The sequence below is a fragment of the Martes martes genome (assembly GCF_963455335.1).
Source record: "Martes martes genome assembly, chromosome: 9".
Taxonomy (NCBI): domain Eukaryota; kingdom Metazoa; phylum Chordata; class Mammalia; order Carnivora; family Mustelidae; genus Martes; species Martes martes.
In genome coordinates this window covers 44,878,964-44,901,514 of record NC_137896.1, presented here as the reverse complement: position 1 = coordinate 44,901,514, position 22,551 = coordinate 44,878,964, and the positions used below count along the sequence as shown (strand labels likewise).

At 44.1% G+C, this 22,551-nt stretch overlaps 1 protein-coding gene across 2 annotated transcripts in view; it reads right to left on the bottom strand.

Annotated features, from left to right (window-relative positions):
- Positions 1-2,966: 2,966 nt before the first annotated feature.
- Positions 2,967-22,551, bottom strand: part of KIZ (kizuna centrosomal protein) — a 125,276-nt gene continuing 105,691 nt past the window's right edge. For both annotated transcript variants that reach the window (XM_080812712.1, XM_080812713.1), the window contains 4 exons: positions 18,580-18,684; positions 15,579-15,675; positions 5,524-5,567; positions 2,967-3,165 (listed from right to left, as the gene is read on the bottom strand). In XM_080812712.1, the coding sequence (XP_080668838.1) occupies positions 3,062-3,165; positions 5,524-5,567; positions 15,579-15,675; positions 18,580-18,684 (350 nt within the window). In that variant the 3' untranslated portion in view covers positions 2,967-3,061. The remainder of the gene's footprint in view (positions 3,166-5,523; positions 5,568-15,578; positions 15,676-18,579; positions 18,685-22,551) is intronic.

Genomic DNA, 22,551 nt, shown 5'->3' with positions numbered 1-22,551 from the left:
GGTAGTGTCAGAATCGAATCACATTTCAGGACGGTGTCAGGGAACTTGTTAGTGTGGGAGAACCCCACACATCTGGGGTCGGGAGCGATATGAGTTGTGGTAGTGGAGTGAGGGTAGAGGAAAACACAGGGGAGTTTTTCGTAGAAAGAGTTTATGAACTTACATTGTCCCACTGCCTCTACCTGGGGAAACAAGACCGGCTACAGGTCTGTGTGTGACGCTCCAGGAACTGAAGCCCTTGGAGATCTCAAAATGGATCAGAGTGTTGTCTGGTGAACACGGAAGAGCAGAGCTTAGCCAAGCCCTCCAATCCCTCGTACTGTTATTTTCTTAGTGTATTTTAAAAAGTTGATTATCTTCTTTTCCCTAAAACATATATAAAAAGGAAACTTTATATTATTCCTATTTATTTTAAATCAGGGTCACTTGAGATAAATAGGAAGTAACCAAAAAAAGAATGTTAAATTTAGCTAGAAATTTTGCCTGCTAGAGGTGTTGGGCCCCAGGCCTACTCTACTACTATTCAGAGGTAAGATTAAATGTTAGAAAAGTGGTGGACTAGCACCTGACCAAGGCTTTCTTCTGGGTCATCATCAGTACACATGACATGTGATCTCCAGTAAAAGGTGTTCAGGTGTACGACTCTCGCTTTCCGTTAACACTGCTGACAAATAACCTAGTTAGTGTCCTGGCTGAAAGGTTGTTTTATTTTCTGATAAGATTTAGAATTAGATGGGCACCTGGGTGGCTCAGTGGGTTAAGCCTCTGCCTTCGGCTCAGGTCATGATCCCGGGGTCCTGGGATCAAGCCCCACGTCGGGCTCTCTGCTCAGCAGGGAGCCTGCTTCCCTTCTTCTCTCTCTCTGCCTGCCTCTCTGCCTACTTGTGATCTCTGTCTACCAAGTAAATAAATAAAATCTTTAAAAAAAAGATTTAGAATTAAAAATAGAAATGTTTAAGATGGTGTAAAAAACAAACACTTATACACATAGTGACAGTCTGGAAGGGTATCACCTACTTGTCTATGTTTACTGCCCGCTGAGCAGAGAGCCTGATGCGGGGCTCGATCCCAGGACCCTGAGATCATGACCTGAGCCGAAGGCAGAGGCTTAACCCACTGAGCCACCTAGGCACCTTTACTGCTGGATTTTTGTGTATGGAATAATTTTAGATTTAGAAGAGTTTAGAAAAGTTGCAAAAATAATACAAATAATACAGAAAGTTCTGGTTTCTAATGTTATATCCCCCTGATCTTATGTTGCCATGGTTCATTTGTAGAAACTAAGAAACCCACACTAGTACATTACTGTCAACTAAACTCCAAACTTCCTTTGGATTTCCCATTAATGCCTTTTTTTTTTTCCCCCCTGGTTCAAGGATCCAACCTAGGATCTCACATTGCATTTTGTCATCATGTTTCCTCTGGTTTGTGACACTGTCTTTTCTTGATTTTCATGACCTTGACAGTCTTGAGAATAGGCCAGATATTTCACTGAAATGTCCCTCAATTGGGGTTTGTCTGCTTTTCAAATTTTTTTTCATGATTAGACTCTGGTTACAAGTTTTTGGAGAGAACCCCACACAGGCAAAGTGTCCTTCTCGCCGTAGCATGGTGGTGGTGTGACAAGCAGATGCCTCTCATTGGCGATATTAAGCCATGGTCACTTGATTAAGGTGGTGTGAGGGTGGGAGAGAGAAGATTACGCTCCACTTCCTGGGTCAGAAGGTTGGAGGAAACTTACTTATTTCATCTATTATTTTCCAGGTGGGAGCTACACAAATACCCAGAGAAAATTTCCAGATGCTGTGCCAGCTGTCCCGAGATCCCACTGCGCTTTACAGGGGCTGGGGTAACTACTTCCCACGTTTTGGTCCTTTTGTGGAATTGATAGTGTTTTCCAAAGTTGTTGCACCGTCTCCCATCCCCACCAGCAGTGTGTGAGGGGTTTTCTCCATATCCTCACAAACACCTGTATGACCTGTCTTTATGATTTTAGCCATCACATGGGAATGAGGATACCCTGTGATTCTGATTCTGTGATTCTTTCCCTGATGATTAATGATGTCATGCATCCTTTCACATGCTTATTCGTCATTTGTATACTTTCTTTGGAGCAATGTTGATTCAGATCCTTTGCTCATTTTTAAATTGGCTTAGTTTTCTTTTTGTTATTGAGTTATAAAAATTCTTTATCTACTCTGGATACAAGTCTCTTTTTAAGTATATGATTTGCAAGTATTTCTCCCATTCTTTTCGCCTTCCTGATAGTGTTCTTTGCAGCAAAAAGTTTTGATTTTGGTGAAGTCCAATATATCTGTTTTTCTCTGTTAAGGGCTTTTGATGTCATAACAAAGAAACCATTGCCTAATGCAAGGTCACAAAGATTCACACCTATGTTTTCTTCTATGAGTTTTATAGTTTAGCTCTTACATTTAGGTCCTTGCTCCACTTTGAGTTAATTTTGTATACAGTGTGAACTTCATTCTTTTGAAGGTGGCTATCTAGTTGTCCCAGCACACTTTGTGGAAAAGATCATTTTCTTCCCATCAAATGGATTGGTGTCTTTGTCAAGGATTAAGTGACCATAGATGTTAGGATTTATTTCTGGATTATCAATTCTAGATTATATATGAATTGATATTTCATTGATCTATATGTCTATGCCAGTCCCACACTGTCTCAATTACTACAGTTTTGAAGTAAGTTTCAAAATTGGGAAATGTGAGTACTCCAATTCTGGTGTTCGTTTTCAAGACTGTTTTAGTTATTCTAGTTCCCTTGGATTTCCATATGAATTTTCTCATCAGCTTGTCAATTTATACAAAGAAACCAACTTGAATTTTGATGGGCATTTCATTCATCACTTTGGTTTTTGACAACACTTCAAATGAATATGCTAGTTTATGTTTATGGACAAAATTTTGCTCCAGTAGCAATGTGGTCCCAAGTTTTCCCATCAATCAATTAGAAAGCTTAAAAACACATTTATTTAGGATATCACATACAAACACAGGGTTTTAGTTTGTTTAATGACTTTATTTCCAACAGTTGTTACTGCTTATCAGTCATAAAAATCATCAAAATCATCGGCGGATGTGTTATGGTTTCTAGGACGTAAAGCAGCTTCAATTTCTGAGTTACTGTCATCAGACTCACCCCAGAAGGCTGGAAGAGAAAACCAGACAGTTATAATATCTCTCCATTGAACAGCTGGAGTTCATCAGCCAAATAGTTTAATCGGACTGGACCACTGGCCTGCAAAAGACCTACTAGGGACAAGGAGGGACGAACCTGACAGATGCATCTGGAATGCGTGTCAGTACAGCACTCATTCGCACATTTCAGTGTGTTCTATGGAAAACACTGCAGAATATTTCCTTCCCTTTTGTTGTACCCAGCTCCTTGCTGCAGGATGGAGCTTTAAAGCCAGGATTACCACGGAAGCAGGGTTAGGTGGGTGTTTCGTCAGGCCTGGGACTGCCTCAGTTCAGCTGCTTCTTCCCTTTGATCCCCTCTGGTCTCCACAAGAGCAGAGGGGAGAAGGGAAGGTGCAGGGGAAGAAGAGCAGTGAGGTGTGTGCTGAGACCAGGCTGTGCGTGCACATGGTTGACTTGGGAGGTGATCCTGGGAACCACAGGAGAGGATGAACAGCGACGCAGGAAGAAAGGAAACCAACAGAGGGTGTGTTCATGAGGGGGCGGGCAGGGCAAAAGGGGGCTCCATCCTATAGGGCACCCTCTGAGAAACCAGAACTCCCCTCAAACTGTCTCAACAAAGAGTAAGGAGCTGGGGTTATTTACTGACCAACTTCCACTTCTCAGTGGGGGTTATTCTCAAGCAGGACATCCACTCCCTGGCACTCTGGGTGGCCTGTGGGGGCTGGGCATGCTCCCATGGCCAGACAAAACCCTCAGGCAGATGCACACTGCCTACGGCCACCAAAGGCAACAAGCGTGCCTGTGAACTGCACTGTGATCTCCAAGTTGGCCGGACAGATGTGGGGGGGGACACAGTCTGCTACACCGACCATCTCCATGACCACTGATACCTCTGCTGTACTCACTGCCATTCTGTGGTGACTTCTTATATCCAGTCCCATTTCACCCTTTTCCAACCTTGGAATGCCTCCACCTCCTGAGCAAGCAGGTGGAGACTGGTCCCAACCGCAGCATTACAGGGTGCTCAAGCTACCAGTCCCACCCAGATTGTTGGATTCACACCCATGCTCTCGATCACAGGCCACTGGGAAGGGGGTCTAAGCTGACAAGAGCAGAGCAAGCCCAAGCTCCGCAGGGGACATGCCATAGTGCTGGCCTGCGAGGTGGGGGAGATTCTCCCTGTGAGCTGGGGGTTCAAAGCTGAATAAGAACTCAAGGTGCTAAGGAAAAGGGAAGAACCGCATGAGCAAAGGCACAGAGGTACAAGTGTGGTATCCAGGCACACCGCATTTTCCTATGCTTCGCAGAGATTGGGTTTTTACAAATTCAAGGTCTGTATCAACCCTACATCAGGCAAATCTATTGGCGCCATTTTTCCAACAGCATTTGTTCACCTTGTGTCTCTGTGTCACATTTTGGTAATTCCCTCATTATTTTAAAACTTTCTGTTATTATTATACTTCATAGAGGGACCTGTGATCAGTGATTATGACTTGCTGAAGCTCAGATGATGATTAGCATCTTTTAGCAATAAAATGTTTAATTTTTAAAGTATTTTAAATTAATGCTGATTAACATTTTTGTAGACATAATGCTGTTGTACACCCAAGAAACTATAGCATAGTGTAAATACAATTTTATAGGCACTGGGAGACCAAAATTTTTATTTGGCTTTATTGCAGTGGTCTAGAACCAAATCTGCAATACCTCCAAGGTATGCCTTATATTTGGAAAAAGCTGGTTGTGACCTGACCCGAAGAGGACAAGACCTTGGAAGGAACACAGCTGGAAAGTAAGGAAGGACCATACCACAAAGGGATAAAGTTAGAGACTCTATCCTGCACCTAGTGGGGGGCACTGGCAATTTTTAACTAGGAAGGTAAGAAGGCTCAGTGAAGTTTTAGATGCTGGTGACCAGGTGGAAGGCATTCAGGACTTGGGGAGGGGCTGGATGTGAGGAAACCAGTTAAGGAGCCCTGTCATATCATGAGCAGTGGGTACTTGTGGGGCATTAGCTGTGAGGTTGGGGACAGAGGCAAAAAATATTTCATAGGTAGAATATACCAATGTTGGCAATCAGTTGGATGTGGAGGCCAGGATACCCTGCAAATTCATACTTGTGAATTAGAATGCGAAGCCACTGTGGCTCAGTGGCACCCCCATGTGTGGTCAGGTCCCAGCCCTGTCACTGAAGAACTGTGCCTCGAGCAGACCCTCCGATCCCCTCAGAGACTGTGCCACCCTGGGGAGAGCTGCAAGGGCCCCCTGTGACCACAGGCACCTTCATAGCCCTTACGTGAGGGTGCAGCAAACAGATAAACGGTGCCCAACAACTCTCGGTAAAACACAAAATGAATCCTCTTACCTTTAGACTCTAAGTTGGTAGGTAGTTTCTTTTCGTTTTCATGCCTGAAAAATAAGGAAATAGCCTAAGTCCTGAAAAAATAGTCCTATCAGACTGATATTTTTGCAATGAGCACATCAGCGAAGTCCATGTGATGCACTGAAAGGCCGGGCATTTTATGCGTGCTCCCCACGCTTTTTGTTTTGTTTTGTTTTGTTTTTAAGATTTTATTTATTTGTTGGAGACAAACAGATACAGAGAGAAAGACAGAGAATGAGCAGGGAGAGCAGCAGAGGGAGAAGGAGAAGCGGGCTCCTTGCTGGGCAGGGAGCCTAATGTTGGACTCGATCCCAGGACCCCATATTCTCCAAGTCTTAAGAGCAAGAAGAAAATGTCAGGACTATGGTGGCCAGAGGTATTTGCCGTGGTGGGTGGGTCGCTGTTGTGACAGCATCATAGAGTCCCTGAGTGTGTTCCCTGCTGGTTCTGCAGAGACCGGGTCAGACTGCTCCCGTGGGCACTGCTTGTAGCGCTGGACAAGGAGCCCACAGTCAGTGAGGCAGAGCACTGACTTCCTGTTGACAGCCCTCTCAAAAACAAGAACGGGCAAAGTTTTGGCACTTTGAGACAAGCTAAAAGTAAAATACTTGAGGAATGTAAGTATTCTGGACACCAGCGTGTAGGCTTCTAGGTATCCCATGCACAAAATGCCAGTGTCTATGGCATCTAATACCGAGCAATGTGCTCCTGCCAAGGTATTCACTGGCATTCATATTTATAGACTATTTCATTAAAACAGATTCTGTCCAGGCTTTTAGATGAGTAGAATGAAGAAAAGACAGACCCCAATGTGCACGGTCCCTGCTCAGGGTTAGGACCCCGGTCCTCCTGATATAGGAAACCTTGTAAACTCACCTTCTTCCTCCTTATGGCTAACCTATGCTTAAAAACCTGCTACTTGCCAGAGTTGCCATAATTTATGGATTTGGTTTGTTTTTTCTGTAGAATAAGCTCCACTCAGGTATAATTTTTCTAGGCTCAATATCTGCCAACACTCCCTTTAAACTTGGTGCCTGTTCCATGATCTGCCATGACCTCAGCTGCCTGCAACTATTTCCCCACACAGAGGCGCCAGCTCTGTGGCCATGAAAGAGGGCCTGGCACTCACCAGCAGTCACAGAGGTGGCAGAGAAGGTGGCTGCCATCCACATGGGTCCCTCTGACATGAAGTACTAGCCCCCTCCCCACCCCTAACACACACACACACACACACACACACACACACACACACAGACTAAATTCAACTACTGGGATGGGTGTTGTTTACTGTTTACCTATTTACCATTTCATACGGACACTGGTCCAGATGGGGGGGCAGAGGTGGATTTGACAATGCTGGTGGGGTACAGAGAGGCTAATTTTCCAGGTGTAGTCCAAGTAATAAGAGCTGCAGGGGAAGAGGGAAAGAGTGCCAAGGGCTGGGAGAACTTGGAGTGCGGGGTAGGTGATGGGTGCCTGCAGGGCACCTCCTGGATCCTGCTTTGAAAGCTGGAGTGGACCTCAGAGGCCGCGATGGAGGAGGAGGATGTGGTAGGTAGGTAGTGGGGAGCCTTTGGAAAGAACAAGGGCACTATGGCCCCCACCACTTCTCTGTGCTCCAGAAGTGTGGCCAGTGCTCATGTGCTAGCTCTACTTGGATGCTTCCAAAGTGCCGTGTGGTCAACACGCCCATCCATTACCAAATTCATGATGTCCCCAGTGTGGTTCACTTCCCCTGCTGGGCCAGGCCCCTCCTGTCTCAGCCAACAGCACCTGGACCCTCTGCTCCCTCCCCAACCCTTTCCACTCCTCTGCCCTCCTGCACCCAATCAGCCCCTAGGTCCTGCCAATAGGCCTCCCAGTACTTCGTGAAGTCCTTGCTCTTCCCTTTGCACTGCCGCTCCCCAGCCAGCTACACCAGCACTTTGTAACCGCCCCTAGTAGGTGATGCCACAAACACTGCATCCCCTATAGTCCATTTTCCACTCGGAAGCAAGAGTGAACTCATCAAAACACAAACCTGATCACTCCACTTCCTCGCTAAAGACCCTTGATGACTTCCTGTTGTTTTTTGGCAAAAGCCCTAAATCCTGAACAGTACCTCAAAGGCTGAGCCCAAGACTTGGCTGGGTCCTTCTGCTACAACCCCCCCATCACTCCCCTCCTACACCACCATCACGATAGTAGTCCTCATCCAAGTTGCCATTTCACAAGCATCTGTGTAACTAACACATCTGTGATCACGCCCCCTCCAGAGTATGAGCTCTGTGAGGGCACAGACCCTACCTGTTTTGGCTCAGGGTAACCCAATGCTTTGCACTTAGTGGGTGCTCGGGGATTATGTATGGAATGAAAAGAGGAACCTCACTAAGAGCAGGGCCCTGCTTAAAGACACCTGACCAATACGTGCTGACACAGTATTTGATTTGCAGGTTTCTGCTTATGGGATTTCAGAATCAGGTTTAAGTTTCTTATTGGAAATGTGCAAAAAATATGTTGCAGAACTAAACACGTGTAGTTCACCCACTGAGAAAGGTGGAGAATGCTTCTAGGTGTTTCCTACTCCATCCCCACATCTTTGGGGAAATTATTTTTCCCTGTAGGAAGCCATCTCTGCACGCCAGAAAGTGTGTGACACCCCAAAGTTGATCTGAATCGCACAATTCTTCAGGTCAACATTTCTTTTGGAGCTATATCTAACATGTAAAGCTCAGATGAGGCCCATGGGCATGGTGGGAGAACATTCCCTGGAACTAGTTATAGTCAATTTCAATTTGTCTAGCTACCACAGCAAATTAGAGACAAAACATTTTCAGTTTGGAAAGCAGAAGAAATGGAAGAGTTAGTCTTACAGGCCATGAGATAGGGTCGCCATAGCCTGTCACACATGCTTGGAACTGGACTGCTTCATCTTCCCTGAGAGAATGCAAGTAACACTTCCATCTCATAATGCCCAGGTTGGCAGAGGTTTGCTGTAATGAGCCAGAGAACAAATGCCTTGGGCATTGTGAGCTGTCTGGTCTTAGTCACAACTGCTCGCTTCTGTGGTTGTGGCATGACAAGAGTTGTGAACAATGTGTAAACCGGTAGACACGGCTGTTATACTTCAACCTCTACAGGCAGTCACTACAATTTGAATTCCACAGGACTTTCAGGTGTCATGCAACATTATTCTTCTTTAGATTCCTCCCAACCATTTAAAAATATAAAAACCACTCTTAGCTTGCTAGCTGTACAGGACCAGGTGGCGGCCAGGCCCGGACTTTGCTTGGGGCCACAGTGCACCAAGCCTGTTGCATGGGTGACATGTGCCATACTTGCAGCCCATCAAAGGGCCTGCCTTTCCCCTGCAGTTTTCATGGTAACTCCTGGAATCCAAGACAGCAGACTTGACTATTTCCCATGGTTAGACTTTAGACTTTACTTTCAAATGCTGCAGATTTTCCCAGTAGGTTTGGCAATTTCTCCCCTTAGGTGTACAGTAAACACCATGTACCCATGAAGGGGATGCTCGATTGTTAACCTTCTGCCATATTGGCCTTATCACATAGCTTCCCTCTTTCTATCCAACAAGCTATCTTATTTGTGATGAATTTCAGTAATTGTTTAGAAAGTCCTCTGTCATTGATAAATCAGATTAGGGGAACTCAAGTCAAAGTCACTTTTGTGCTCATCCTTGCTAAACTTGAGACGTTACAGTTGGCCAGGGTCTTAATAGGTTACAGTCTGAGAGCAGCATCTGGCACTATGTATGCAATCGTGGTAACACACAGAATATTAAAGAAATAGTTGAAATCATGGATGCCAACTGTCCATTTTATAGCAGTACAAGGCTAACATAGCTAGAAATAGTTACTTAATCAGATTAACACAGTCAACATCAACACAGTTAGATGGCAAGGTCTATTGTAAACATGAAGTTTTGCTTTGTGGAACCAGCAAATAAGAGTAAAAAATGAGCTGTGGAAAGCCTATGAGTTTCTAGGAAATCAATTAAATTAAATTATAATTAAATTAAATATAATTAAATTATAGCAGGGCATTTATGGTTTGATTATCAATCCAGCGCTTTCACTGTCTAGGTGGTGGGGCCCAGGGAGGCTGAGCAGGATGTGTCTCAAGACACACAGAGCTAGCAGATGGAGGGGATGAGGTGGGACAGAGCTCCTCCTGGCGCATGGATACTTCCCAAAGGCACGCATTGCAAACACCTTTCCCCACAGGAACCGGTGAAAAGTGGTCACACAGTAGGGTGGGGAGAACCTACGTTGGGACTGGTCCCTATCCCAGTGTTGGACTGCTGATGGGAGACAGTGTCAGCTCTGTCTGGCCAGAGAGCCTCTGCTCACCCCCCATCCCCAGCCCCCATGCTCAACTCCGCTCCCTGTGTGGCCCTGGGCAAGTTCCCTACCTCTCTGAGCATCCGTTTTCTGTCTGCAAAATGGGGGTGGTAAGGTCTTCCTGCAGTGTCCTGGTCAGCTTTGAGACAATCACGCTCAACAGCCTGGGAGCAGCAGGTCTCAGGGAGTGGCCCTGCCACACTTTTACAGCTTTTGGGTGAACAAGGGCATATGCTTGGTTTAGTGATGTGCAGTCATGGGGTCTAAGTGGAGGTGACAGGTCCTCTGGCACAGTGGCTAAGGAAAGAGAAAGTCTGGGGACAGACTGAAAGGCAACAGGCCCAAGATGCATGAAGTCTCCTCCCTGAGGAGCCTGATGGGTGGGATGGGGAAGAGACTGGGCAACTGCCTCTGCTGGGCCTGGCACATGCAGATGGGCCAAACACCTCCTCTGCAATGGGTTGTTCATTCGTTTGCTCACTTACTCATTCACTCTCTCATAAATCCCATACAGGTGACACTACACATCAGCCCTGTGCTGGGGCTGCAGCCACAAGCAAGACACATTTCACCTCTGCCTGGGCCTCTCATGCTTCAGTGGGGAGACAGACAGCAAAATAAGAACTGTGACATCAGCCAAAAAAGGCAACTGCAGGGTGGGCCAAGAATTGACAGCAGCAGAATTAGGGGGCAACAGCCAAGCCCCAACATGTGCCAAGAGCCCACAAGCCCTTGTCAAGTTCAGGGCCAGGAGCCAGACATCCTTTCCCCAACAAACAGGATGGCAGTCAGGTAAGGACCCCAGGAAGCCACTCAAAATGTGCACACCCAGTGTGCTTCCTGGAAGCCAAATGAAAAGTGTGTGAGCAGAGTGTACAAAGTCAAAGTTGACTGCAAGAGTCTCCCTTGGGAAACGTGCATGGCACGTGGCCTTTCCTCTTCCACACGCTTGTGCAGAGACCTCTGTGGAATGCTCCCTGTGGTAGGGTACACGATGCCACCCAGAGGTGAGAACATCTAAGACAAATGCCCGAGTGAAAGGTAGAGCTATATACAGATGTTCACTCACTCAGCAAGTTCTATGGTTTTCAAGCACTGGTGGCCAAGAAAAGCCCCCCAGGCCCTAGTGAGGAGCTCACAGTGGGGGCAAGGTACCTGCAAATGGCTACCACCCCTATGTTACAGATGATGCTAGAACTAGCCATGGCGCCACACGAGGGGCATCTTGTATGACAAGATCCTCTGCTTAGGAAACTTTTAGAAGGTTAATAGTTAAGCCTTGACAGTCTAGTAGGCATTGGCCAGGTGAAAGAGTGGGGCAGAAACATTCCAGCAAAAGAGCAAGACTAGAAGCTGGCGCATATGACCTAGCAGGTTGTATGAGGACGTGACATGAGGCTGTCTAGTGGGCATAGGGCATGTGGGAACAGGCTGGGGGGCACTGTAGACGATGGGACACATGGTACTTGAGTGGGGCCGTGGGAAGAGGAATCTGGAAAACAGTCAGTCCTGGGGGATATCCCAATATTAGTAACACAATGACTTTTAACCTCATGGTCAGTACCATCGTTTTAAAGGAAAAAAGTGTCCACAGCCTGTTAACAAACTACCCAAGTTACTGTGACTTTGAGGTCATGTCAGCAGAATCTGGCAATGAGACTCTTAGGATGGATCCTGCTGAGGGCAGGGTGCATGGTGGTGGGGACAATGGGGAGGGTCTCCTACTGGAAAGTGCCCTTCTGGTTCTAGGCTCTTACTCTAAAACTGAAAATAACTTGTAAGAAGATGTGATCTATAGGGGCACCTGGGTGGCTCAGTGGGTTAAAGTCTCTGCCTTTGGCTCAGGTTATGATCCCAGGGTCCTGGGATCCAGCCCCGCATCGGGCTCTCTGCTCAGCAGGGAGCCTGCTTTCCCCCCTCTCTCTCTGCCTGCGTCTCTGCCTACTTGTGATCTATGTCAAATAAATAAATAGAATCTTTAAAAAAATTTTTTTGGAAAGGTGTGATCTATAGACTGAATTCTAATTTTAATGATTTGACTGCTAGTTAGAATTGGTATTAAAATGTCTCAAACAGCATCTTCGGCTAGAATTTTTCTTAGAAGAGACATATACTTCCGAAAAATAGAAGGCATGAAATAATTCAGAAAGAAAAAAAAAACCCCACAGGTATGCCAACAAATCTTTGTAAATAGTAATTTCAAGTTTTAAGGGGAAAGCAGACACAGTTTTAATTTTGACAAAGTCCGAGTGCCCCCTGATGGTTAGCCAGGGACCCTGCAGCAGATGCCTTTTTTTTTTTTTTTGGTAAAGCTGCCTGGGGGTCAACTTGTTAACTCCTTCCCTTTAGCTAGTCAATCAGGGGACTGCTCTTCCCTGCTCTGTGTAGAAAAAATAAAGTATGTGGGTTTGTGAGGAGAAATATGTAGGATATTTAGGCAGCTGCTTATTCAATAGCATTTAAGGAGAATGTAGATTTGTTTAGCCAGATACGGGGAATGGGGACTTTAATAGGAGAACCTAAAGGACTTCCAGAAAAACTGCATTTTTATTTCACTGGTACCGATTCCTTGTGATCTTTGTATTAGCTCAAGGGAAAATGGCACAGTGACCAGGCAAGAAGAGAGATCCCAGGGTCCCCACCAGAGCATCAGCTGCAACCTGGCGCCCTCCACTGGCTACGCGTGTGGCTGCAGGGTGGGCACAGAATGCCACCCACAGTGGCCCTGCCAGGGTGCTGCGCCTGGGTGACTTCTGCTACCTTTCCCCCAGGCAATTATGTTGCAAGCACACATCCTTTTCTTCCCACAAAATGTTATCTCGATCTGGCCAGTAAACTGAAGTTACACACGGCAGGCTGTTAAAATATACTCTCCATTGAATAAATGGATCCCGGAGTGTGAAAACTGCTTCCTGGGGAAGGTAAAGCGAGACAATGTTTGCAGAGGAGAGGAAGCTCTGGCATGCACCCCTGAACAAAAGGGAACAAGTGGTCTTTACTCGGAGAACGGCTTCCTATTAGGACTCACTCCTTCGTACATTATGCCTTTCATCCCCACTCAACCACAAAATGATTTTGCTGAAGCAAATACAATGGTAGAAAAAGATTTACACTGAAAGAATCTTTAATAATAAACTGTTGCCGATCTGCCTACTTGCCCGTGATTTATAATACAATAAACATCGGATTCTATTACGGCTCATGCACTGAAGCTGCTGCTCTGAAAAACGGAATATGAAAGCACCCGGATCCCACCACCATCACAATGAAATGAGCATGTATAAATGTGCTAAGAGTATCTCTTTGCATCTTTTATAGCTTGTGTGTATTAATCTGTAACGCTTATTAAGAAAGTCATTGCTATGCAAAGCAGCACCCAATCCCTTTCTCTGGCTTTTCAACAGAGTGCACTGTTTAGCCAATAGGACGGACCCTCTGGCCCTCATTCTGCATTCATCACAGGCAACATTTGCACAATGTATCTCTCAAAGGCGGCTGAAAAGAAGGCCTTAATACTCATGTAAACAACTGCAAACCAATTACTTAATGAATCAGGCCCACACATAATGAGGTGCAGACAAAGAGCTATAAATGCATTTTTGCACCCAAGCCGCTGCTTTAAAGTAAAATCCCTCAGCTGTAGTTTGGGCTTAACTAGCACATCATAATTATTGTCTCTAGGACATCAGAGGAAGCCATTTTTTTTTTTTTTTAAGGTCCAGCAGGGTCTTTTTTTTTTTTTTTTTTTTTTTTGAGGTTGCTCATCAGCTCACTGACAAAATAGAGCAAAGAAGAATTTTTAAAAGTGCTACAGCAGCACCGCACTGTTATGTTTATTCTCAAGTACTGGGTTTCGAGACCACTTGTAAAAGCAATAAAGCACGAGGAGTGACTGCAGTAAGTGGGATCCTTAAATGTAAGCCTCTGAGAAATTTCAGTGAATCCAGGCACAAACCACAAACCTAGAGCTCTCCAAAGCCCAGGGTGCTGTACTAACACCACCAAACCCAGCACAGCAACCACACCATGACAAACAGCACACCGAACCCACATACTTAACACCCAGGCCTTTTCATCACTGGATTATTATCAAGGGTCTAGAACCAAAGATTCCTTGAAGACATTTTTCCCCTCTTCTTAAAGGGGGGTGATAAGATGACCTGTAATTTATTTAGAAAAATAATTTCACATAGGAACGATACATCCTTGCTTCAGAATGAAGGGGGAAGAAAGTGTGAATTTACTTTAGTGACATACAGACACAAGACTGAGGTAATGTTCTTGGGGCCCAGCTGCTTTCTAAATGTATTTTAAAACTGCCTCAGGTGTATATACCTATAAAGACAAGTTAAAGAAGACTTGAGCTTTTTTGTGCCCTTAAGATATAATAGAAAAGAGCACTTCTAACAATCTTTAAGAATTACAGGATACGTTATTGAGCCAAATGGTAATAGGATGCCCTGAAACTACCTGTAGAACTCACTACCTTTAAAATTTCCTTTAGAAGACCCAGAATTGAATTTACAGCATAACCCAAAAAATATAACACTTTAGCACTCTTCCTGTTCCATGATTCATTTCCTCCCACTTCCTTCAAAAACAAGGATGAAAACCCAGGTATTACAGATGCTAATTTCTGAGAACTACATGAGTGATTTTCTAAAATTGAACTTGTCAGGTTTCTAAACGAACGACCTAATTTTAGAAAATCAATGTCATTTCAAGATATTCTGAGTCCTAAAAATATCACAATTTTTTGTTTGTTTTTACAATGTTTTTCAAAATAAAAGTGAAAGCATTTTAAAAATACTAGATTTCTGGATCAAATCACTTTATCTTATGGAACACCATATATGACATTAGATACATAAAGTTTGTTTTAAAATTTCATCAGGGTAAGAAGTTAATTAAAAAGTAACACAATCATCTAAAGGACGTTGCTTAAATGAGAACTGTTATCACAAAAGGAAATTTGTGCAGTTTTAAGCAACATGCAGCCCAAAGCCAAAACGGTAGGTATCTCCTCAGACAACTGCTTCTGTCCCCACTGATAAATTCTTTTTGACCCAACGCTACTGCATGGTCAGTATTTCATGTTGGAGACAAATCCAGCACACAACTCACCAACTCACGTATTGTTGCCTGGAAAACTTACGAGAAGGGCTACAGTTTCCACAGATGTGAAAGTATAAATTTTGTTCTTTATGGAAAATAAGCAGGGAAGTTGCAGGAAAGAAAAGGGTAACCCAGCCCAAAGGCTTGGTGAAAAAGAGGACCACGAAAACAAATCCCAGGCAATTGCCAGTATATATGTCAGCCGCCTCAGGAAGAAGAAACGGGCCACTTTATTTCTTTTAAGGCCCGATGTTTTCTCTCTGCCCTTTTCCGACACCCTTCATTGTGTGGTCTCTAAGCAGCCCTACTGCGAGCAGCTGTAGACGCTAATTTGTGGTTCACTGAGGTGTCAATTGAGTCTTAAACCAACGAAACAACAGCTGCAAAACAATGCTTGGCTCTGGTGCAAATATTTTCAAAGGTAGACTGAAGTTTCTGCTGTTATTTCAGATCAACAAAACCCCAAACCGTAACCTTCCCTCGAGTCACACAACAAAATAATATGCAGCCAGAATTTCATTCATTACGGAGTGACATTTCTCATCTTGTCAATGCTGTTCAGAAAGGCTTTCACGACTTTACCTTGACAAAGGACTTCCTTTGCTCGATGAAAAACTAGCCTCCGACACGATTTTGTTAGTTGTCTTTGTCTTGAATGTCCCACTGCCAATGTTCAAACCTGTGATAAGCACAAACATGGAGAGTGAGTGCCGTTCGCCACACGGCGAAGAAACACACTGAATGGAGCAGCAGCCGCACAATAACTTTGGTGAAACAAACATTGACGGGGAAGATGCTGTTCAAGCCACAGAAGGCCAGGGAGCTTCTGAGGCAAGGAACATGCTGGCAGCATACTGAAAGGGTGTGTGTGTGTGTGTGTGTGTGTGTGTGTGTGTGTGTGTGTGTGTGTGTTTGTTGGGGGGGGATGTTTCTGGGACAAACAGAAGCCACGAAAAGTAAAAATCACTCAAAGAGCTCTATTTTAAATGACCAAGACACACAAATACACACATGATCTTTTCCCTGGCACTAAGCACTGATAATCCACCTTGTTGTAACATGTGGACACGGGCAGTGAGAGATCACCAAAACGATGGGTGCTGGGAACCAGGTCTCAGAAATCACTGACACCCCAGGCTGACAGTTACCCCTCTGCCAAATCCTCTTTTTCCCGTCTTGTGGAGAAGAATGAACCTCATTGAAAGCCATCAAGGCCACTCTTTACCTAGAGTGAAAAGGTTGATGGGAAGATGCACAATCTACCTCTTCCCTGGAGAGGGGGAACCAGACCGTCCCCACAGGGCAGCCCTGACCCCCCACCTCCTGGGTGCCCTTGGAGGTGTCGGCTACCAGTCTGATTCTGAACTGGTGGTCACTGGTATCATGGATGGAGAGTGCACGGGCATCGCTGGGAAACGCATCCGCCAAGCTTCTGACCTGTAACTTGCTTGCCTCACAGAACCTCCATAGCCAAGTGATGTGCTTAACAAGGTGTCCACATTTGCCTGAAGAGAATCCCCACATGCTTAAAAAGACGAGGTCTTTTCAGACATGAGAACAAAGGCACAAGGTTTAAGTGGCTTGCCTTAGGGGCAGGACCAGAGGCACAGCCTAAGACATCTGACACAAAAAGTAACTGAAATCTGCACTTCTTCCATAGTTAGAGTTCAGGGTGCACACCCCTCCTACTACCTGTAACAAACTTGTGAGGTCTAACAGGGATGCATGGCTTCCATTTCCCTCTGCCCTCCCAGCCCACTTCCTGCTTTTCTTTGGAGCTCAGAGAAGTTCCTGGGATCAGAGTGGGTGTGAATCTGAAAAAGTAATCATAATCAAAGGTAAAGCAAATGCCAGAAGCAGCATCTAACTACAACGATAGCCAAGACCATGAGAAACACTTCTGTGATCCCAGTGCTAGAAAATCTGGACACTTGCAAAGCACACAGCATCATTTTGAGGGTAGGGCAAGGAAACTGAATGTAGGGGTGCCTAATGATATAACCTATCACTTTACTTACGAATAGGTTAATCAATGGATATATTAGTTATTACTATATAAATAGTACCAAGCCATTTGATATACATGCTATAATTTATGTCAAATTTACTTATCCTTTGAACCTGTCCAATGAACTATAGCAAATATACTTACCACAAACAGATTTGTGGAGTCATCTTCCAAACGTGTTGTTTGCTGATGGGCTGTACTGCTCTGAGAGAGGCCTCAATCTCTTGAGGCCCCATTTGTAACACGAGGGGTTAGAGAAATACTTTCTAAGATCCCTCTGGACTCTAATTCTGTGACTCAAATGTGAAGAAGGTGATGAAAAGCCCAGTTGAGGGTTCACAAGTGTTGTATCTTTCCAAAGTGCTGAAGACCTCCACCAGGGCAGGGGTCCTGCTTTCTACAGCAACAGACAGCACGGTCTCATGTTTGTGGAGATGAGGTCACCACCACCAATGCTCTTCGAGGACTTTTCTCTAACAGGTGCTGTGCTGGGCATTTAACCTGCAGTGACTCACTGCATCCTCAAAACCACCAAAATAACTGAACTTTGCAGCAACTGATTCTAACACTAATATTATCTAGGAAATAGCTCCCCAAAGACAGACAGTGAAGTCTGAACCACTCTAAAGTACGTCCCTCCAAAAAAAAAGGTCTGTCTCATGAGACGATTGGGAAACCTGGATGTGGATTGGGAATTAAGTGATTTAAAAAAAAAAAAATCACTATTCTGGTAGGTGAAATTAAGACATGATTGTTATATAAAAGTAAGAAAGTCATTAAAACATACTTTAATGCATTTACTTTCTCAAAGTAAAAGGCAACTCATACTAAAAAAAAGGTAATAAGAGAAAAACCACTAAGAACAATAAAAATACAATAACAGAATGTATGAAAACAAAGAAAATTACAGTTCCAATAAGGGGTGCTTGGGTGGCTCAGTGGGTTAAAGCCTCTGCCTTCAGCTCAGGTCATGATCCCAGGGTCCTAGGATAGAGCCCCGCATCGGGCTATCTGATCAGCAGGGAGCCTCCTTTCCTTCCTCTGTCTCTGCCTGCCTCTCTGCCTACTTGTGATCTCTCTGTCAAATAAATAAATAAAATCTTTAAAAAAAAAATCCTATGTTGAAGGAACTATATTTAAGCTTAAAATTTAGTTTTACTGTGATTTAGAGTATTTTTCATTTAAAGAGCTCCAAGTCCTCCAACATTCTGGGGAGGGAAGGTGGCCCAGCATGATGTTCCCATTGATGATTAAGAAACTGGGAAATGTAGGGGAGGGAAGGAATCTGGGGTATATCCAGTGGAGTTAGTATCACGACATCCAGTTAGAATTTAAGGGTCTTTTTAGCTCTTTGTTGCCATGCTGGGAGCCAGCACATATCTAGGAGGGGAGACTTCTAACCCGTTATTCATTAAGAACTGAAAAAGTACTGGTTTAGTCTGACCTGGTGACGACTTGTTACAGAGCAATCCCCAGAAACCTTCCAAGGATGACCACCCTTGCCTGAACACAGCACCGGCTGCCAGCCCAGGTCCTCTGGACACTGGCTTCAGGTGCTGAGTATGCCCTGCTTACCTGATAGCTGTAACACAGAAACATCTGCCTTTTGGAATCTGTCTTCAGCGTGATTTATATTATCCTGCAGGGTAGACTGCTTCAGCAACTGGTAGGCTTTTGTTTCTACAGATTTAAAAAAAGACAAAGATAAGTGGATATCCACATGCAAAAGAACAAATTTGGACCCCTGCCTTACACCACACAAAAATCAATTCGAAATGGATTACAGACTTAAACACAAGACCTAAGACTATTAAATCCCTGGAAGAAAACATAGCAGAAAAGTTTCAGGACATTGGACCTGGCAATGACTTCTTGGATGATACCATGGTGAAACCGAGTTGACAAAATTAAAAATGGACAAATGGAACTCTAACAAACTTATAAACTGTTGCATGTCAAAGAAAAAAAATGAACACAGTGAAAAGGCAGCCTACAGAATGGGAGACAATGATTGAAATAACATATCTGATTAGCGGTTAATATCCAGAATATATAAGGAACTCCCAACAACTAGACACCACCCAGTGAAAAGGTGGGGAAAGAACCTGAACAGACCTTTCTCCAAAGAAGACGTACAAACGGCCAATAAACACAAGAAAAGATGCTCAAAATCACAATCATTAGGGAAATGGAAATGAAAAACACAATGAGATAATCACATCTGACCTATCAGGATGGCTACTATCAAAAGAACAGAAAATAACAAGCATTATCAAGGATGCAGAAAAGTTGGAACCCTGTGCACTACTGGCGGGAGTGTTTTTGAGAAGGTGCCACCATTCTGGAAAATACTATCGAGGTTCCCCAACAAGTTACAAATAGAACTGCCACATGATCCAGCAATCCTACTTCTGAGTATATATTCAAAAGAACTGAAAGCAGGGTCTTGAAGAGATATCGGCACACCCGTGTTGACTGCAGCCAAGAAACAGAAGGCACCCAAATGTCCATCAAGAGATGATAAGCAAAATGCAGCATAGACATACAACTGAATATTAAGAGCCTTTAAAAAGAAGGAAATCCTGGGTGCCTGGGTGGCTCAGTGGGTTAAAGCCTCTGCCTTCGGCTCAGGTCATGATCTCGGGGTCCTGGGATCAAGCCCCACATCGGGCTCTCTGCTCAGCAGGGAGCCTGCCTCCCCCTCTCTCTCTGCCTGCCTCTCTGCTTACTTGTGATCTCTCTCTCTGTCAAATGAATAAATAAAATCTTTAAAAAAAAAAAAAGGAAATCCCAACACATGCTACAACACAGATGAACTTTGAGGGCATGATGCTAAGTGAAATAAGCAGTCTGAAAAGAACAAATACTGTATGATTCTGGACATATGACATTCTGGACACTGACTATTGAAAGTAGTCAAAATGATAGAAACAGAAAGTGGAAAGGTGGTCACTAGGCAGGGGAGAAGGGGAAGGGGAAATCAGCGTTTGGTGGGTATGGCAGTTCAGTTCTACAAGATGACAAAGTTTCAGGCAGCTGTTGCACAACAATGTGACTGTATTGAATACTACTGAATTGTACACTTAACTTGGTTAAGATGGTAAATTTAATGTTATGTATTTTTTTGATCATGGTTAAAAAAAAAAAAAAGTAGTGTGACCAGACATCCCAATTTGTCCATGACAATTCAGGTTTTATGCCTATTGTCCCAGTATGACTATGAATTGAATCCCCTTCTGGGATAGTGACTTAGCTGGTCATCCAGACCAAATGTAGTGTGTTGGTAAAGTCTGGCTACTGACTGAAGAAAAAAAAAAAAACCTATAAAAAACATTAGAACACTGATTGGATAGTTGATGATACTGATAAATCATTATTAATTGTTTTAGTTGTGGGAAAAAAAGACATAAATACAAAATATTCTTTCTAAAAAAGATTTTATTTGAGAGAGAGTGAGCGAAAGTGTGAGAGCGCAGGGTGAGGGGGCAAGGGGTGGAGGGAGAAGCAGACTCCTCACTGACCAGGAAGCCTGATATGGGGCTCAATCCTGGGACTCTGGGATCATGACATGATCCAAAGGCAGACACTTAACCAACTGAGCTACGCAGGCACCCCAATACAGAATATCCTACTACCCAGAGAGAAGTTTCTTAAATTCTTCCTATGATGTGAACACTGTTCAAATGCATGCAAATTATTTTCTGAACTGTCACTTTTTAGAAATTCTGAAAACAAACAAAAAACAATTTAGTTGAACCCAGGTTTCAAGACTCGAAGACCCATTGTAGGAGTTTATCTGAAGAGGCCAAATTCCAGTCATCATTTTGAGTGAAGCTGTGGTTAAAGGCTCCACATCCTAGTAAAACGGTTTCTCTCTTCTCTTGGCCTTGCAGAAGTCACTAGAGGAACAAATTGAGTCAGCTCTGATTGCCTTGGTCTCCCGATCCCTCTGGGGCACTCCTGGCTCTAGAGGGCAGCGAGGGCCGGGGAAAGGCTGGGTGAGGGCAGGAGGGCCAGGAAGACCAGCGGCCACAGGATGCGTGAAGAGGCCCGCAGCTGAGAAAGTTGAACTAAGGCTTACTGTAGGGACGGAGCAAAGCCAGATGCCCCAGAGGGATCAGCAGCAGCCGGGACCTGGCCCAGGTCCACAGGACAGGAGGCCCTGCAGAGCTTCTAATCATGTCTGCCGCAAGTTACCGTAGGAAGACTGTTGGGAACAATGACGAATAAAAGCTATGTAAAGGACGAAGTTACATAACCTTCCCTATCACCTCACAGTCTCCAGGATACCTGAATGAAACCAATAGCACAGACATAACAAAAAAGGATCCACGGCTGTATCTTCAATGCGGCCACAAAAATAAAAGGATTCCTGCTGTCAGCACCAGGGGCTCGCATTCCTGCATTTGCTGGCTCCATTTAAGAACTTAACCATGAGCCCCTTATTACTGGATTAAAACTACTGTCACACTGAAGAGTAAGAATATAACTTCTCTTGCCCTACTGAGAATCAATCAAGATAAAAATAAGTATTGAAAATGAGCATCATATTTTAGAATGCTAAATGATATATAATTAAAATATGTACAGATCAAGGACTCTTAACTCTGAAAATAATAACTTCTAAGGCAACATTTTTAAACACTGCTGGATTGTAAAATCAGTTTGGCGCATTGGAACCAGATTTGTGAAAAATTTAATACAGAAAACACCAGATACAGTGCCTGTAGAATGTGTGGGTGTGTGTGGGTGCGTGTGCACACGCGTGCACACGTGCACACACGCATGCATGCTGGCCTGGGACAGAAAGTGTTTCTTACTGTTGATTAGTCTCATTGTCCTAGGATAGCTCCACCAGGATGGCATCAAAACACTCTCCAATTAACTCTAATGTCCATATTATTTCAGAGTTGTAAGGTTATTTGGAGAGAGGCGAGATACTAATAAAATCAAAGACAGAGCCTGCCTCTGGATTCTAAGTAGGTAAAACATCACTGTAAAGGAGGGGAAAATGTACTGTTTTGTTTTTATTTTATAAAAACTTTCCAGCATTTAGGATCTAAGTCCAGAGCATAATGACCCTATGCTATTTCTGCATTCAATAACACTTAATTGGTCAAGGAAGAGATAAGCAAAGACAGACATTTAACAACAACAAAACACAGAGGCTCCTGGCAGCTGGAGGCTGGGATTGGGGTTCCTCTCCTTTATTATCTTAAGGTAAATCATTTCACTCCAGTGAGCTGGCTCTCCTCCTGCTTCTCAGAGACCAGGAAGATATGTGCCTTTTATTTTCAGGAGAGGTTTTTTGTGAAAAATGGCAGGCTAGTAGTTGAAAGTAATTTCAGATTTGGGGGGATTAAATGTTCCATCCAAATATTAAACAGTACTGATATTGTTACTGGTCTAAGTCTAGCAAGGGAGAAATGTGAAGTGAGTTCACTCTCAGCATTTTACTGTTCTGGAAAGATCAGCCATTTCCATGTTCTACATACTTTCTGCCCTGGTTTCCTTTCCTTCTTTTTTTAAATTGAGGTATAACTGACC